Here is an 18,381-nt window from a genome sequence, read left to right on the forward strand (position 1 = left end):
GTAAGTAACTACCATATGATTATAAATTAACATTCTTAAACCATCGAAACTGTAGAAATGAAGAATAAACAAATGATTGTCAGGGGTTAACATGAGGGTGGAGGAAAGTGAATGAGGTTTCAAAAAGATAAGGGATGCCCACAGTGATGGAACTGTTCTGTGTCTTAACTGGATCAGTGTCAACATCCTAGTTGTAACATGGTACTACAGTTTTATAAGATGTTACCAATGAGAAAAACTAGATGAATGTTGCAGATTCTGTCTGTATTATTTGTTGCAACTGTATGTACAGTTATAACTGTCTCAAAATAAAAGTTTATAATCAGTGTTTAGTTGGTCATTTTCCCCATAAAGTCAGGATTTGGGGACTTCAATCTGAACAGGAACCTTGGCCTGTAAGCCTATTTAAAACTTCTTCCGGGGAAAGTTTTCACTGTCAAAGTGTGAGCTCCAGCCTACCTCTGAACACCAGTGCAAGACTTAGAGGAATCAGAGCTCCTCACCTGGCCAGAGTAATTGGGAGTGAGATTCTGTTGCAGCAATGACATGATACATCCCATACAGTAAAGTGACCATAGGTTTGATATTGTCACTGAGAGGAACAAAGGGAGAAATAAAATGGGCCCAAACTGCAGGATTCTCTTTCATTTAATACCACAAAAAGCCTGTGTTTCAGCCACAGACAGGTACTACAATCTTCCATTGTTTGGAATTCAGCTACTATAAACCCCCTACCAAGGCAATTGATATTCAAGGGAAATAGGCTGAGGACCGCATAGCCATTGATGTGTCTGGAATCTCAGAGATCTAGCACGATATCAAACTCATACCATCAGAAAGCTACAAACCTGCACTATGGAATTTATTTCCTCTTAGGTCTTCAGAGAGTTGAAACTTAAGATTGTATAATCAATTTTGATTTTCTTCAATATTTAATACGATTTTACCATGTTCCTTTGGACTGAACTGTGTCGTTCCTAAATTCATATGCTGAAATCCTAACCCTCAATGTGATTGAGTTTGAAGATGGTATATTGAGAGACAATTAGGTTTACATGAGGTCATGAGGATGGGGTCCTCTTGATGAGATTAGTGCCCTTATGAGAAAAAGAGACAACAGGTCTCTCTCTCTCTCTCTCCTCTCCCCGCCCCCCTCTCTCTCTCTCTCACACACACACACACACACACACACACACACACACGAAGACACAGCAACAAGGGAGCTGTCTGCAAGCTAGTAAGGAGTCTTTATCAGAGCCTGACCATGTTGGCACCCTGACCTCGAACTTCTAGCCTCCAGAACTGTAAGAACATAAATTTCTGTCCAGGCCCACTGGCTCATGCCTGTAATCCCAGCACTTTGGGAGGCCGAAGCGGGTGGATCACGAGGTCAGGAAATCGAGACCATCCTGGCTAACACAGTGAAACCCTGTCTCCACTAAAAATACAAAAAAAAATTAGCCAGGCATGGTGGCGGGTGCCTGTAGTCCCAGCTACTCAAGAGGCTGAGGCAAGAGAATGGTACGAACCCGGGAGGCAGCCGTTGCAGTGAGCTGAGATCATGCCACTGCACTCCAGCCCGGGCAACAGAGCAAGACTCTGTCTCAAAAAACAAACAAACAAACAAAACAGAAAATAAATTTCTGCTGTTTAAGCCACTCAGTTCATGGTATTTTGTTATGGGACCCTAAGCTAATCAAGACACATGTGAGGAATTCTTTTGTATTCTGAAACATGTTACCTATGGTTTATTAATAATGTTATTGCAATTTTTTGTTTGAAACAATTTTTAACCTAAAGAAAAGTCATGTGCATAATTTAAAAAGAACTCTTGTATATTCTTTGGGACCTCATTCAAACTTTGCTAAATCTGATTGGCTTTAAAACATGTCTGCAAGTTCTTAGCACTCCTTTTATAAAATGGTAGAGGCTGTTTCAGAAAATTTGGTACAGCTTCCTCCTCTCTCCCTCTTTGAAGGTTTACTCTTCAAACTATGAATTAAGGAAACTGAGGTACATGGATAGACCACATGTAGATGTTCTGACAGGTAGTCCTATCTAAGGTCTCTGATGACAACTACTATAAACTTCCAGGCATGGGGGTGAGCCAGTCTTCAAATGATACCAGCCCCCAAATTCTCAGCTGTCTCAGCCATCGCCCACTGGAGCAGAGATCAGCTACCTCCACTGAAGCCTGTTCAAGTTGCAGGTTGCGAGCAAAATAAATGCTATCATTGTTTTATAGCCAGTATGTTTTAGAGTAGTTTGCTACAGAGAAATAGATAACTAGAAAATCGTCTGTTCCAGTAATTCACTCTGTAGACAATGAATCCAATCTAGAATCATGTGGTATACACAGCTAGAAAAGGTCCTGTTTCCTTCAACAGTTTCTCAGCTTTTCCTTGATTCGCAAACTTAATATCTTCCAAAATGTTTCTCAATTTCACATTGTGCTAAATATCTTCAAGTAAATGCTCAACTTACATGTTTTTGTCTGATATAATATAGAAGTTATTTTTTTCTTCCTTTAACATCTCATCAGATGTTGCCTGATGTCTCTTTGGCCCATGACTGGTGGTGGTTACTTTCACTAGTTGACTAAGACTGGGACAGCCAGAGAGAGCTTCCCACTGGAGTTACTTTTCCCCCTATTAAAATTAATGTTTTAAAAATATGCTTGGAATATATGAAAAAAATTCATGTCTCATATCACTTTCTCCCATTAGTCTTATCATCCATTGATATTTTTGCCTGAGATAAATATGACTCAGATGATTGTCAGATGTTGCTTTGCTTTTCTAATCCCATGATTTCTTGTACATTTTTAGTTGGCATTCTATTGTAAAAAAAGTGATATTTATTTCTTTATAATATGGATTCAAAGATTTTGATTTTATTCAATAAGTCAAATGTATTGTCCTTATATATTTAAATATATTTTATGTATTTATATATACACAGACATATATGTAAATATACAGTGACGTGTTTCTTAACAGGGTGATGTTCTGAGAAATGCATCATTTGGTGATTTTGCCATTGTGCAAACATAAAGTGTACTTACAAAAACCCTGACAAACCTAGGCTAAGTGGTATAGCCTATTGCTCCTAAGCTACACACTGGTACAGCATGTTACTCTACTGAATACTATAGTCAACTGTAACACAATGGCAAATATTTGTGCATCTAAACACAGAAAAGGTACAGTAAAAATGATATAAAAGATTTAAAAAATGGTACAACTTTATAGGGCACTTCCAGTTCTGAAGCTTGCAGGACGAGAAGTTGCTCTGAATGAGTCGGTGAGTGGTAAGCGAATGTGAAGGCCTGGAACTTTAGTATCCACTACTGTACACTTTATAAACATTGTGCACATAGGCGACACTGAATTTATTTAAAAATAGTTTTCTTGGCCGGGTGCAGTGGCTCACACTTGTAATCCCAGCACTTTGGGAGGCTGAGGAGGGCGGATCAGGAGAGGAGATCGAGACCATCCTGGCTAACACAGTGAAACCCCGTCTCTACTAAAAATATAAAAAATATTAGCTGGACGTGGTAGCAGGCACCTGTAGTCCCAGCTACTCAGGAGGCTGAGGCAGCAGAATGGGGTGAACCTCGGAGGTGGGGGTTGCAGTGAGCAGAGATCGCGCCACTGCACTTCAGCCTGGGCAACAGTGCAAGACTCCATCTCAGAAAAAAAAAAAAAAATTATTTCTTTCTCCAAAAATAACCTTAACTTACTGTAATATTTTTACATTATATGCTTTTAAAAAACTTTTTGACTCTTTTGCAAACACTTAGCTTAAAACACAAACAAGTACAGCTGTACAAAACTAAACGCTTTCTGAATAATCTTATTATTCAAAAATATTTTCTTTCTTTATACTTTTATTCTATAAGCTTTTCCCTAAAGTTTTTCTTAAAAACATTTTTGCTAAACACTAAGAAAATACCCTGTAGCCCAGGTCTACAAAGAATCAGATTCATCAGTATCACTGTCTTCCACCTCCACATCTTGTCCCACTTGAAGGACTTCAGAGACAATAACATAGATGAAGCTGTCATCTCCTATGATGAAAATGCCTTCTTCTGAAATACCTCCTGAAGGACCTGCCTGAGGCTGTTCTCCAGTTAACTTTTTTATAAGTAGAAAGAGTATAATGTAAAATAATGATAAAATCTACAGTATCTTATAGTAAATAATAAACCAGTAAGAGTATTTACTATCATGATCAAGTATTATGTACTGTGCATAACTGTATGTGCTATAATTTTCTATGACTGGCTGCAAAGTAGGTTTATTTACACTGGCATCATGACAAACATGTAAGTAATATGTTGCGCTCTGACCTTAGGATGCTTATGACATCACTAGGTGATAAGAAGTTTTATCTCCATCATAACCTCATGAGACTACCATTGTATATGTGGTCCTTGGTTGGCTGAACAGTATATAGAACATAATTTTATACATATATAAAATGTACATATGTGTATATATATGTATATATGAAGACCAAGACTTCAATCCAGGTGCAAATACCAGGCGCTGAATGATGGCCAGCAAGGAGATAAAGTAACTGCGAGCAAGTCTTGCATGCCATATTCTATATATACAGTTTTCTTTAAGTTTGTTAGTTTTGAGATGGAGTCTGAATCTGTCGCCCAGGCTGGAGTGCAGTGGCAGGATCTTGGCTCACTGCAACCTCAGCCTCCTGGGTTCAAGGGATCCTCCTGCCTCAGCCTCTCGAGTAGCTGGGATGACAGGCACCCACCAGCACACTGGATAATTTTGGTAGTTTTAGTAGAGATGGGGGTTTCACCATGTTGGCCAGGCTGGTCTCAAACTCCTGGCCTCAAGTGGTCTTCCCTCCTTGGCCTCCCAAAGTACTGCAATTATAGGCATGAGCTACCATACCTGGCCAGTAATGTATGTTGTGTTTTGTTTTGAGACAGAGTCTCACACAGTCGCCCAGACTGGAGTGCAGTGGCGCTTCACCTGGTTAACCAGGATGGTCTCGATCTCCTGAGCTTGTGATCCGCCCGCCTCGGCCTCCAAAAGTGCTAGTATTACAGGCGTGAGCCACCGCGCCCAGCCATGAATGTTTTTAACATCATGATATATAGGAAATCAGACTCTTTATTGATCCAATGGCAGGATAAATTATATCTCCAAGAGATTTTGTGGGTCTAAGACCTAAAGCTATAAGAGACACTTTACACATCAAATGAATAATTTTAAAACCTCTACAAAGAGAAGACAGTTGATAGAACCACTTTTTTGGTGGCTGCAGCTGGAGGCGGAGGAATGAACTGTCCTCTTTTATGACTGTTCTCCCCTTTCACCTTTCTGTTATTTAATGATATTTTCAAGAAGTTTTGCTTTCACAAAACTATATGAAACATTTAAAACTTAAAAAAATAAAAATAAATCATGAAGGGGTCTGTTGGCAAGGTGCTTAGAGGAAACAGCTTATTTTGTGAAGATGGCATTCTTTATTATTGATACACTTCAAAACCTGAAATCAGGATTCACCTGGAGACTTGAAGGGGAGTTGAGGCGGTACTAATATTTAGTGTCTTGGAAATTTTTATTCTCAGTAAGTTTAAAAAGCAACTAGAAAACTAGTTGAGTGACTGATCCAGGTCTACAAACTTTAATGCTTCACCAGAGAAAATGAAGTGATTGCACGTTCCTTTTCTCAGCACCTAATCTAATCACATTTCTTCACGGGCTATTTGGACAAAGTGGCTCCCTCCTGTTGCCTGAGTGTCACTGTATTCTTGGCATTTGGACAGCAAAGAGGAACAATGGCCTATCTAATAGAAAGGTTGAGTCCAAAGCTGACCCCATCGCAGTGTGCCAATTTAATAGACAAGAACAAGGATGTAGAAGATGAACTAATAAAAACAAACCAGAAGATATTGACTGTAACTCAGAAGCATGGTGTTTAATTTAAAAGACAGCTCTTCAGAAAGTCCTTTCTTCTGTTGTCAAACAAGCATCGGAACTTGTCTAGACTTCTAACCATTCAATTAGAATGGAGGCAAAGGACTGATACTCTTGGCTTTCAAACAAACACTAGGGCACTGGGTGGATGCAGAGTGGGATTTCACGATACTTTCAGGTTGTCAGTTTTAATTGCTACTGTCTAAAAAAACAGATATGCTTTCTCTTGGTACATTTAACTATTGTCCTCTTTTACATTATAAAAAAAAAATAGGTCTATGTCTAAGTCTAACTAATAGCTTTTAATTTATCATGAAACAAGTCTACGGGGCTGATGTCTTTCACTTGTTAAAGGAGAGGGGCTTATTCGTGAAATTTGTTTTCTAAAGTTAATATACTACGTGGAATACGAATGAAACTGCAGAGTGCAGTTGACTGATTCTGCCTGAAAGCACTAAATGTAAGAGACTTCGGTGTGTAAAGGTTTGTTCCTTTTGTTGTTCTTGTTGGCTAGATCTCAAAAGATAATTGGATTCAGTCATACCTTTGGCCAATAGTAGGGAATACAAAATAAAAATATAGTTTTCACTTGTGCATAGGTGAGCTAAAGTATAAAACTCCTATATATTCAGTGATACAGAGAGGACATGTTAAGGTCAAATAAATATCATTATATTAAGATTCAAGCAGACTTCTGCTGGGCAAGACAAGTAATGTCAAGAGTGAAAAATCACAAACCTTAAGCATGTGATTGCTCTTTGTGGTGATGGGGTATTCATAGGTGGTGGTGTTCAGGTATGTATATACCATTTTACTTCTGTCCTTCCGCACCCATGAGTATCTGAATGTATCAGGTAAATTCCTGCTGCTTTGTAGGTAGAGTGAACGTAAATATCATGAGCTACCCTAGATCTGTGAATTACTATAGTCATAACTGATCTTGCCTCAGATGTACAGACACACCCTTTGTCTAAATGAATCCATCCACTGACATCATCGTGAAAGATAAGTTCCTTTATAAGATGGCATTGCTCAAAAAATAAAAAGCTGAAAGGGATCCAATTTAATTCCTATAAATATTGGTTAAATAAGTTTGTGCCACGAATTTGAAATTCTAGAATAAACTTCACACACATCTCTCGTCACATCTAACTTTGAAGTCCTGTCAGCACAGGTATCTAATTTATATGAAGCACCCTGGAGTCAATGTCTCTTTGTACTGTTATTTGTCAAATGATTCAAGCACTGCTTTAAAGTATATGTGAGGTTACTAATCAATCTTAATGCTCTAAAACTGCATGCTATGCTACACACATTTTTTTTCCTCTAAGCACATGAAATTCTAAATTATATTTGCCTTTGATATTTTTATTTTTCTTTCTTTAAGGAGTATCATGGGAGAGAATGAAGCTGTTGTAAATTTAATATCTGCTATTCTGGTAAAGGAGTAAAGGCCTGGCAAGAATTAGTTTGTCTATGTGCCTGTGTGTATGTTTGTGACTCTAGGGTGTGTAAATGGTAAATGGGTTCTTGTAGGAGACAAAGAAATGTGATTGTTTAATGAGGAAAGTTCTAATCAAATGAAATATTCTATAATTTACCATTTATTTATTAACAATGTTCAGCCTATTGTACCTCCGCATCAGGTTAAAAGTCAACATTGTTTGCTACTGGCACTCTCACAGTTTGTGGGTATTTCTTTCATTCTAAGTATTATGTTTCAACCTTTTACAATAATCTGCTGTAACTTTATTATTTTATTAAGATCATCTGAATGCATATGACACAGACTTATAATTAACTAGGGGTGTCTGAGATGATTGGAAAACATAGATCAATTGAGAACATTTTACACACATATGGGATGGGGAAGCAGGAGAAGCAATAGGAGGAAGAAGGGAGAGAGACAGACCAAAGGAGAAAGAGAAAGGGAGAGAGAAGAGACAACCGCCTTAAGGCACTTAATTAAAAAGCAGAAAAACTTAGATATTTCAGGAAGCACTTTCTTGCCTATCTGGGCTAAGGAAGCACTTAGTCCAAGCAACATTTCAAGGATGGTATCCGGGCTACTAAGCAAAAGCAGAAAATCAATGTGACTATCTGCCTTTACTTCACAGGAACAATTATGAGACAGGTAAACGTAATATAAATATCAGAAGAAGTGAAAATTCCATGAGATCGTAAAAGCTGCCAAGAGCTCTAGAATCTCCCTTTACTTATGATTGTAAAGTACCCAGTGAGAATATCTGAATATGGCTTAAATATATTTTTGATAAGTCCTGTAATGTCCTGAAATTTATCTCAGGCTTACGTTGGTCTCAAGAGTGATGACCAATAGGCATTACCAGGGTTCAAAGATTATTAATATTGCCGAGTTCCCCTGAAGGCATTTCTACCCTAGGGCACCTCCCTTACTCACCAATAAGCAATTCAAATGTGAGTGCTCAGGGCCCTACAACCAATGTCCTTTATGATTTGTCTGTGTTCTGTGCCAAACAGACCTCTCTCTCTCTCTCTCTCTTTGTCCCTGCTCTCCTAACTCAGGACTCAAGAAGGTCAATCTGTACCCTCCATACATGCCTCCTTTCCTAGCCTTCCCACGAAGTCTTAAGAAAAATGGACATGAACCAGGTAAGTATTCATGGGGACCATCCTAAACACTCACCCAATGGTGGAGGCTCCACCCTCAGCAGAACATGCTCCCAAGGGAAAGGAGGGACAGGGGTGGAGATAAGGGTGGTGGGATTTGATTCAGGCCAGGGGATACACAGTGAGGGTCCCCATTCAATAATCCCTGTTGAATTTCATCACCATTTAATAACATATCTTTGTATTTTATTGTATTATATTTTTGAGAGAGGGTCTGTCTCTGTCACTTGTGCTAGACTGCACTGGCATGATCTTGGCTCATTGCAGCCTTGACCTTCTGAACTCAAGCTATCCTCCCACATCAGCCTCCTGAGTAGCTGGGACTATGGACACACACCTTCATGCCTGGTTCATTGTAAAAAACTGTGGTAGACACGTGGTCTCACTATATTGCCCAGGCTGGACTTGAACCAAGTGATTCTCTCACCTCTGTTTCCCAAAGTGCTGGGATTATAGGCATGAGCCACTATGTCCAGCCAATACGCCTTTTACAATTTTTAAGTTCAGGAGTACATGTGCAGGTTTATTACAGAGGCAAACTTGTGTCATGGTGGTTTGTTGTACAGATTATTTTGTCACCCAGGTATTAAACCTAATACTCATTAGTTATTTTTCCTGATCCTCTCCCTCCTCCCAACCTCCACCCACCTTTAGGCTCCAGTCTGTTGTTCCCCTCTATGTGTCCATGTGTTCTCATCATTTATAGCTCCCATTTATAAATGATAACATGGTATTTGGCTTTCTGTTCCTGCATTAGTTTAACACACCTTTCTCGAAAACAACACAGGCCCTCTTGTCTCCGACATTTGTAATATCAATATTACCATCATTAATAAATATAAAGAGCCAACACAATATCTTCATTATGGACTAAGCACATTCTCATCACACAAATGCACACACATGTATTTAATTTGACCACTAAAGTTACTATCATTTCAGTCATTCAGATGAGGGAAAAACAGAGGCACTGAGAATTGAATATATTGAGGCAGAGGCAGGATTCAACCCAAACAGCTCAAGAACAGAGTTGCTGTTCTTCAACTGCCATGTTAACTGCGCTCACGTGGCCCACAGGACTGTTTGACCCAAATTAATATGGATAGATACTCATGAGCTGTTTCCAAACTCAAGTTTGGGAAACATTAAGTCAACTATACTTTATTATTTTCTTCTTGTTTTTTAAAACGTAGACCTCCTTGGGTACTTTGAAGGGATTGTTAAATATGTTATCAAAATAAAATTTCTCATGGTTGTGAATCAAGTAATTCAGAAGAGATTGCGCTTAAAATTGTCATCAAATTATTTGCCACTCCTGGTCCCACTTTTACCTTTTTTAAAATTTTAATTTCAGCTGTTGGTTGACTTTAATGACCCCCATATTATAATAATGATTTTGAAATAACAGGTGCATAGCATTCGTTTTTTATTTACATACTTTTGAGGATAATTATGAACGCTATATAAAATGAATTTAGTTTACTTTTATGATAACTTCCCCCTTACTAAATTCTAAAGTTAAAATTTCCATTTTAGTTCCTTCACACGTCTCTTATTTTAAAATAATACTCCCAAATTATGATTTGTTAGTCCCCTTTACTCAGAATTTGCACTTATCTCTACCCCGCCCAGCCACATCATTTTCTTCCACCTACCTCCACCTGAGAGATGGCTTCACTTTTATGTCATTAAGGCTGCTAACATCTGCACTGTCTTCTACAACCACAACCAGTGCCGTCCATTTGAAGACTATTTGAAAAACAAACGCTGTGATTATGTAAGACTCTCTTTTATGCATAGGAATCATCCATCTTATTAAGTAGCTTCTTGTGCAGTTGTGTTCTTTAAAGAAGTAAACCATTTTCCAAGACCTCCATCTACAGTACCTGTAACTTTCAGCTTTTCAGCACCAATGGTAATCTCATCTTCATCTGCAGAAAACAGCACCCTGCCATCTTCACTGGCTCTCACTTCAAATCTCTTACACTGAGCTTCCACAGCATCAGCTCCTACGGTCAGAGGAAAGGTTTAAAAATGAAACTGGTATGCAGGAAACCATTAACATGTACTTTTTGGAAAAAGACTGGAAATGCATATATTATTTATTTATCTCTTCTGTATTTTTTGCATCTGAGTTAGTATTTTTAAACTGTCACCATTTTCAGGAGGCTAATTTGGTAACGTATTTCCGTGCTAGGCTGGTTAGACATACAGGTGACCTCTAGATGCCTGACATAGTGTGTGAGTTTAGCCAGTTAGGAGCCCTTCACATATCCACAAAAAGGGACAATGTTCGCTTTGTTCTGTGTTGCAGGCTGAAAACTTGGCATCATACCTGGCACATGCTGGATGCTTAATAAGTACTTGTGGACTGAATGGCTCTCGTGCCTTCCCTTTGCAAGGCAGACAATAGTACCCATGCTTGCTACATCACGGGGGACTTGTTAAGCATTATTCAGTTATGAATCTTTAGTTAGTCTACATGCCATAGATCCTAATATTGATGTTTTCTGCCCTTTGATATAACTGAATTTTAATCAATTTTATAGTACATCTTGAAATTATATACATAATTTTCTTAGTGGTCTGTAATGTATCTTCCAAACAATAATTTTCCTGACTTATTGAAAAACTGTATTAAATAAATGTAATTACAAAACCAACTTATTGGCCAATTCTACACACTAATCTATACACAAAACTCAAAGTCAGTTTCCATATTTGGAAAACATAATTAGTGTAAGCATTAGGCTTTGGCAAGAAAATCTAACTGGGCCTTGAAGATGAATATTAACTTAGGAGAAAGAAATTTGAGATAATGGACAGTGATAAGTGATCTTCCCATAATACCAATTTCTTTCTTAGGGCATAACACATTTGGCATATGGATCTATAGTTCTCACTCCTATTAAGATAGGAAATATTCCTCATCTTCTATTTATATGAAAAGCTCTTATCAGATAGAACCCAGCTGAGTCAGGGAAGTAGGAATCACACATGTTGTGCATAGTTCTTTTCATTTGTCTTTATATATTCACATTATTTATTAGATATATGACACCTAGGAGCTCAAAGGAGGACATCTATCTTTGTATTCAAAAAATCCTTAAATTAGGAAATGTGTCTGCTTCTAGCAGCCCTAGTAGATGAATATTAAATAGCTGAATAAATACTTGACTTAACCATTTTTTTGTCCCTAACCCCACCTCAGCACTACTTCCAAGGCTAGCCAATAGGCTGCAAAAAAATTACTCCTCCCCACCATCATAGCTGCTGACGAGCATTAAACAAGAGAAAAAAATAATTTAAAACCCTAGTAACATGTAAGCTAATTTCTCCAAAAGCAATATGTAATTTTTTAATATTCTGAAATTACATACATGCTTCCAGGACCACATAAAAAATTTGACAAGCTTCAACTAGGGATATCTAAGTAAGATTAAAAATAATGTTAAACTTTTGGGGTGTCAAGTTCAAAACAACAGATTTTTAAAAATATAACTCATGCTCTTTAAAATTTTTTAAATAAAGACCTTTCCTTATATAATTTAATGAAAATATGGAAACCTTTGAAAAAGACCTATTGTCCTTGGTCATAGTTATTGCATTTGATCTTGGAAACATTATTTCAGCAGCTTGTATTCACTTGAGTGTGATTTCTTCTAATCATAGCCTAATCTTATTTTGTGCCATAGAAGACAATGAGCCCTAGTAATCCAGCTATTGGGTGATATTCAAAAAACTGTGCCAGAGGCCAATGTGTTAATACATGTGATTTACTCTGAGGGACTCAAGCATACATTAACCCTGAACTGCCTGAAAAATATAGATATTTTACACATAAAACCTCAATATTTACACCACATTGCTTCCTTCAAATACTCAGTTGCTGAGCATAATTGATTGTCAAAATATATCACTGACTTTAATGGCATAGACGTACATTAGATAACGTTAAACACACACACAAAATAGCAAGACTTTTCTTGGCATAACACATAATGTCATTATATGAAAGATACCTTATTAACATAAAATGCTATATTGCATGACATATAAACTATTAGAAAAATAAGTGGAACAGTGTCTGCATATGGTAAAGTGAGGTGAAATCTTAGTTCATTAAATGCAAATAAGCAAAGGCAAATAAGCAAACAAGAAAATATTTACACACATAGATGAGATGCATCTAAGCCATAAATAAATGCATGCAGAGCCATCCAATTGAAAAATAGGCATAAAAATTAATACTGCAGACTACACTTTATTCATCATATTAGCATAATTACAGAAGGCAAAATTACAGGCAATTAGCAATGCACTGATAGTAAATAAATATTCTAAATCAGAAAATAATTTTGAATATATTGCATTTACATACATTGCTTTTCTTTCCTGCAAATGGAAAATGACAAGATATGTTCTTGGGGATGTAGTCAATTATTAGGAATATTTATGCTTAAAGTTAATACGTTAGGCTTTATGAAACTGATTTTATTATATTCTAATATGCATTGTGTTACTCATCTGTTTTTCATGTAACATCACATGTTCTCTAAGCTAGGTCAAGGCAGGGTTCAGTTGCTAAGAGGATCAACAATGCCCCATTCAATCTTAATCCACCAATGATGATGCCAGTGTTGTAGGAAAGCAGTGAGTCTAGATGACTCCGGTTATGGAGCTCTGATTCCTTAACAAGTAGATCATGGGATATGGGATTATCTGGGTAGTGCTATATTTTCTTAGTCATCTTAAACACCAACTTGCTAACTAAAGTACCAAGACTAAATGCTTCCTTGGGAACATCTCTGAGAAAGTTTATGCCAATAAACTCACAATCAACAAAGAGAAGTCAAGGATAGAAGAAGAAAAGAGAATTGACAGGAAAAAAAGAAAAGATGGAAGCAAAATAACATGTTCCATAAAAGGATTGAAGTATTAGATATATGTGCAAATATTTTCTCTAGTTTTTTAAATGTTCTGTATACATATTTTTTTTTTTTCTTGAGACGGAGTCTCACTCTGTCGCCAGGCTGGAGTGCCGTGGTGTGATCTGGGCTCACTGCAACCTCCACCTCCCCGGTTAAAGTGATTCTCCTGCCTCAGCCTCCTGAGTAGCTGGGATTATAGGTGCCTGCCACCATGCCTGGCTAATTTTTGTATTTTTAGTGGAGACAGGGTTTCACCAAGTTGGCCAGGATGGTCTCAATCTCTTGACCGTGTGATCTGCCCACATTGGCCTCCCAAAGTGCTGGGATGCTGGGATACAGGCATGAGTCACCGCACCCGGCCTCTATATACATTCTTAAAAGAAAAAAACAACCACCATCACTAAGGACAACCATAAAGCCAATGTCTTGTTTCTCTCAGAGTTGGCTCCATCACTTTTTTGGAACTTTCACATCTGTTGCAGTCTTAATCAATAGCCAAGTCATCTTTGGCTGACAAGGAGAGAGAATTCAGTAATTTCAATACTGGTCTTTGTATTTTCTACATTACATCAGTCAAATACATGAATTGGAAATTTTTCTTATATAAAAATCTTCAAAGAGGCTCAAAGACTCCTCAAAAAAAAAAAAAAAAAGGAATCTTTCAAGATTCCTCTTGGTACTATTTAGCAGTAATTCAAATAAAACAAAACAAAGATAAAAATGAATACAGCAGCTTGTTTCTAGTGTGTCTTCCTCAAACATGGCATGATCATCCTTTCTTTTCTATATAACTCCACAGTTTAATCTTAGATGTCTGTCAATATTTTCAAGGCCTTGAAGAAGAGTATTATTAAAAGATTCAAAATTCCACAGGGAAAACAAACGTAAGATTCAAAATTGTAAACTAAACTCTATGTTTGGAAATCCCGGTTTAGAATTGCCAAGGGCCATACCAATCAACCAACCAACAACAAACTAAGTTTAAAACAAAATAAGCTGCTTTCATGAAATGTAAATATAAATATACACTGTGATATGGTTTGGTTGTGTCCCCACCCAAATTTCATACTGAGATGTAGCTCCCACAATTCCCACATATCATAGGAGGGACCCGGTGGGAGGTAATTGAATCATGGGGGCAGGTCTTCCCTTGCTGTTCTCAGGACAGTGAATAAGTCTCATGAGATCTGATGGTTTCATAAAGGGGAGTTTCCCTGCACAACCTCTTCTCTTCCCTGCTGCCATGTAAGATGTGACTTGCTCCTCCTTGCCTGGAGCCATGATTGTGAGGCCTCCCCAGCCACGTGGAACTGTGAGTGGTCCATTAAACCGCTTTTCCTAAATGTTAAGGGCAGCCAGGGAGAAAGGTTGGGTTACGCACAAAGGGAAGCCCATCAGACTAACAGTAGACCTCTTAGCAGAAACTTTACAAGCCAGAAGAGAGTGGGGGCCAATATTCAACATTCTTAAAGAAAATAATTTTCAACCCAGAATTTCATATCCAGCCAAACTAAGTTTCGTAAGTGAAGGAGAAATAAAATCCTTTACAGACAAGCAAATGCTGAGAGATTTTGTCACCACCAGGCCTGCCCTACAAGAGCTCCTGAAGGAAGCACTAAACATGGAAAGGAACAAATCACTGCAAAAACATGCCAAAATGTAAATTCCATCGATGCTAGGAAGAAACTGCATCAACTAACGAGCAAAATAACCAGCTAACATCATAATGACAGGATCAAATTCATACATAACAATATTAACCTTAAAGGTAAATGGGCTAAATGCTGCAATTAAAAGACACAGACTGGCAAATTGGATAGAGTCAAGACCCATCAGTGTGCTGTATTCAGGAGACCCATCACACGTGCAGAGACACACATAGGCTCAAAATAAAGGGATGGAGGAAGATCTACCAAGCAAGTGGAAAACAAAAAAAGGCAGGGGTTGCAATCCTAGTCTCTGATAAAACAGACTTTAAACCAACAAAGATCAAAAGAAAAAAAGAAGGCCCTTACATAATGGTAAAGGGATCAATTCAACAAGAAGAGCTAACTATCCTAAATATATATGAACCCAATATAGGAGAACCCAGATTCATAAAGCAACTCCTTAGAGGCTTACAAAGAGACTTAGACTACCACACAATAATTTAACACCCCACTGTCTTTAACACCCCACTGTCAACGTTAGACAGATCAACGAGACAGAAAGTTAAAAAGGATATCCAGGAATTGAACTCAACTCTGCACCAAGCGGACCTAATAGACATCTACAGAACTCTACACCCCAAACCAACAGAATATACATTCTTCTCAGCACCACATCGTACTTATTCCAAAACTGACCACATAGTTGAAAGTAAAGTACTCCTCAGCAAATGTAAAAGAACAGAAATTATAACAAACTGTTTCTCAGACCACAGTGCAATCAAACTAGAACTCAGGACTAAGAAACTCACCCAAAACCGCTCAACTACATGGAAACTGAACAACCTGCTCCTGAATGACTACTGGGTACATAATGAAATGAAGGAAGAAATAAAGATGTTCTTTGAAAACAATGAGAACAAAGACACAACCATACCAGAATCTCTGGGACACATTTAAAGCAGTGTGTAGAGGGAAATTTATAGCACTAAATGCCCACAAGAGAAAGTAGGAAAAATCTAAAATTTGCACCCTAACATCACAATTAAAAGAACTAGAGAAGCAAGAGGAAACACATTCAAAAACTAGCAGAAGGCAAGAAATAACTAAGATCAGAGCAGAACTGAAGGAGATAGACACACACACACACAAAAAACCCTTCAAAAAATCAATGAATCCAGGAGCTGGTTTTTTAAAAATATCAACAAAATTGATAGATCCCTAGCAAGACTAATAAAGAAGAGAGAAGATTCAAATAGATGCAATAAAAAATGATAAAGGGGATATCACCACCGACCCGACAGAAATACAAACTACCATCAGAGAATACTATAAACACCTCTATGCAAATAAACTAGGAAACCTAGAGAAATTGATAAATTCCTGGACACGTACACTCTCCCAAGACTAAAACAGGAAGAAGCTGAATCCTGAATAGACCAATAACAGGCTCTGAAGTTGAGGCAATAATTGATATCCTACCAATGAAAAACAAGTCCAGGACCACATGGATTCACAGCCAAATTCTACCAGAGGTACAAGGAGGAGCTGGTACCATTTCTTCTGAAACTATTCCAATCAACAGAAAAAGAGGGAATCCTCCCTAACTCATTTTATGAGGCCAACATCATCCTGATACCAAAGCCTGGCAGAGACACAACAAAAAAAGAGAATTTTAGACCAATATCCCTGAAGAACATCAATGCAAAAATCCTCAATAAAATACTGGCAAACAGAATCCAGCAGCACATCAAAAAGCTTATCCACCATGATCAAGTAGGCTTCATTCCTGCAATGCAAGGCTGGTTCAACATCCGCAAATCAATAAACATAATCCAGCATATAAACAGAACCAAATACAAAAACCACATGATTATCCCAATAGATGCAGAAAAGGCCTTTGACAAAATTCAACAGCCCTTCATGCTAAAATCCCTCAATAAATTCGGTATTGATGGAATGTATCTCAAAATAATAAGAGCTATTTATGACAAACCCACAGCCAATATCATACTGAATGGGCAAGAATTGGAAGCATTCCCTTTGAAAACTGGCACAAGACAGAGATGCCCTCTCTCACCACTCCTATTCAACATAGTGCTGGAAGTTCTGACCAGGGCAATCAGGCAGGAGAAAGAAATAAAGGGTATTCAATTCAGAAAGGAGGAAGTCCTATCCCTGTTTGCAGATAACATGATTGTATATTTAGAAAACCCCATCATCTCAGCCCAAAATCTCCTTAAGTTGATAAGCAACTTCAACAAAGTCTCAGGATACAAAATCAATGTGCAAAAATCACAAGCATTCCTATACACCAATAAGAGACAAACAGAGAGCCAAATCATGAGTGAACTCCCATTCACAATTGCTTCAAAGAGAATAAAATACTTAGGAATCCAACTTACAACAGATGTGAAGGACCTCTTCAAGGATAACTACAAACCACTGCTCAATGAAATAAAAGAGGACACAAACAAATGGAAGAACATACCATGCTCATGGATAGGAAGGATCAAAATAGCGTGAAAATGGCCATACTGCCCAAGGTAATTTATAAATTCAATGCCATCCCCATTAAGCTACCAATGATTTTCTTCACAGAATTGGAAAAAACTGCTTTAAAGTTCATATGGAACCAAAAAAGAGCCCGCATTGCCAAGACAATCCTAAGTCCAAAGAACAAAGCTTGAGGCATCACGCTACCTGACTTCAAACTATGCAAGGCTACAGTAACCAAAACAGCATGGTACTGGTACCAAAACAGAGATATAGACCAATGGAAGAGGACAGAGCTCTCAGAAATAATACCACACATCTACAACCATCTGATCTTTGACAAACCTGAAAAACACAAGAAATGGGGAAAGGATTCCCTATTTAATAAATGGTGCTGGGAAAACTGGCTAGCCATATGTAGAAAACTGAAACTGGAACCCTTCCTTACACCTTATGTGAAAATTAACTTGAGATGGATTAGAGACTTAAATGTTAAACCTAAAACCATAAAAACCTGAGACGAAAACCTAGGCAATACCATTCAGGACAAAAGCGTGGGAAAGGACTTCATGTCTAAAACACCAAAAGCTATGGCAACAAAAGTCAAAGTTGACAAATGGGATCTAATTAAACTAAAGAGCTTCTGCACAGCAAAAGAAACTACCATCAGAGTGAACAGGCAACCTACAGAATGGGAGAAAATTTTTG

At 37.8% G+C, this 18,381-nt stretch overlaps 1 protein-coding gene and 1 long non-coding RNA gene across 5 annotated transcripts in view; one reads left to right on the forward strand and one right to left on the reverse strand.

Annotated features, from left to right (window-relative positions):
• Nucleotides 1–18,381, reverse strand: part of SGCZ (sarcoglycan zeta) — a 1,186,949-nt gene that overhangs the window by 59,427 nt on the left and 1,109,141 nt on the right. For 2 of the 4 annotated variants that reach the window (XM_025394431.1, XM_025394430.1), the window contains one exon: nucleotides 10,487–10,609. The exons of the other annotated variants lie outside the window; for them this stretch is intronic. In XM_025394431.1, the coding sequence (XP_025250216.1) occupies nucleotides 10,487–10,609 (123 nt within the window). The remainder of the gene's footprint in view (nucleotides 1–10,486; nucleotides 10,610–18,381) is intronic. 4 annotated transcript variants of the gene reach the window in all.
• LOC112630259 lies at nucleotides 7,339–11,263 on the forward strand. Its single transcript, XR_003120828.1, has 3 exons — nucleotides 7,339–7,390; nucleotides 8,496–8,582; nucleotides 10,915–11,263. It is a non-coding gene; the product is annotated as an uncharacterized LOC112630259 (long non-coding RNA).

Source organism: Theropithecus gelada, chromosome 8, assembly GCF_003255815.1.
Source record: "Theropithecus gelada isolate Dixy chromosome 8, Tgel_1.0, whole genome shotgun sequence".
Lineage (NCBI taxonomy): Eukaryota > Metazoa > Chordata > Mammalia > Primates > Cercopithecidae > Theropithecus > Theropithecus gelada.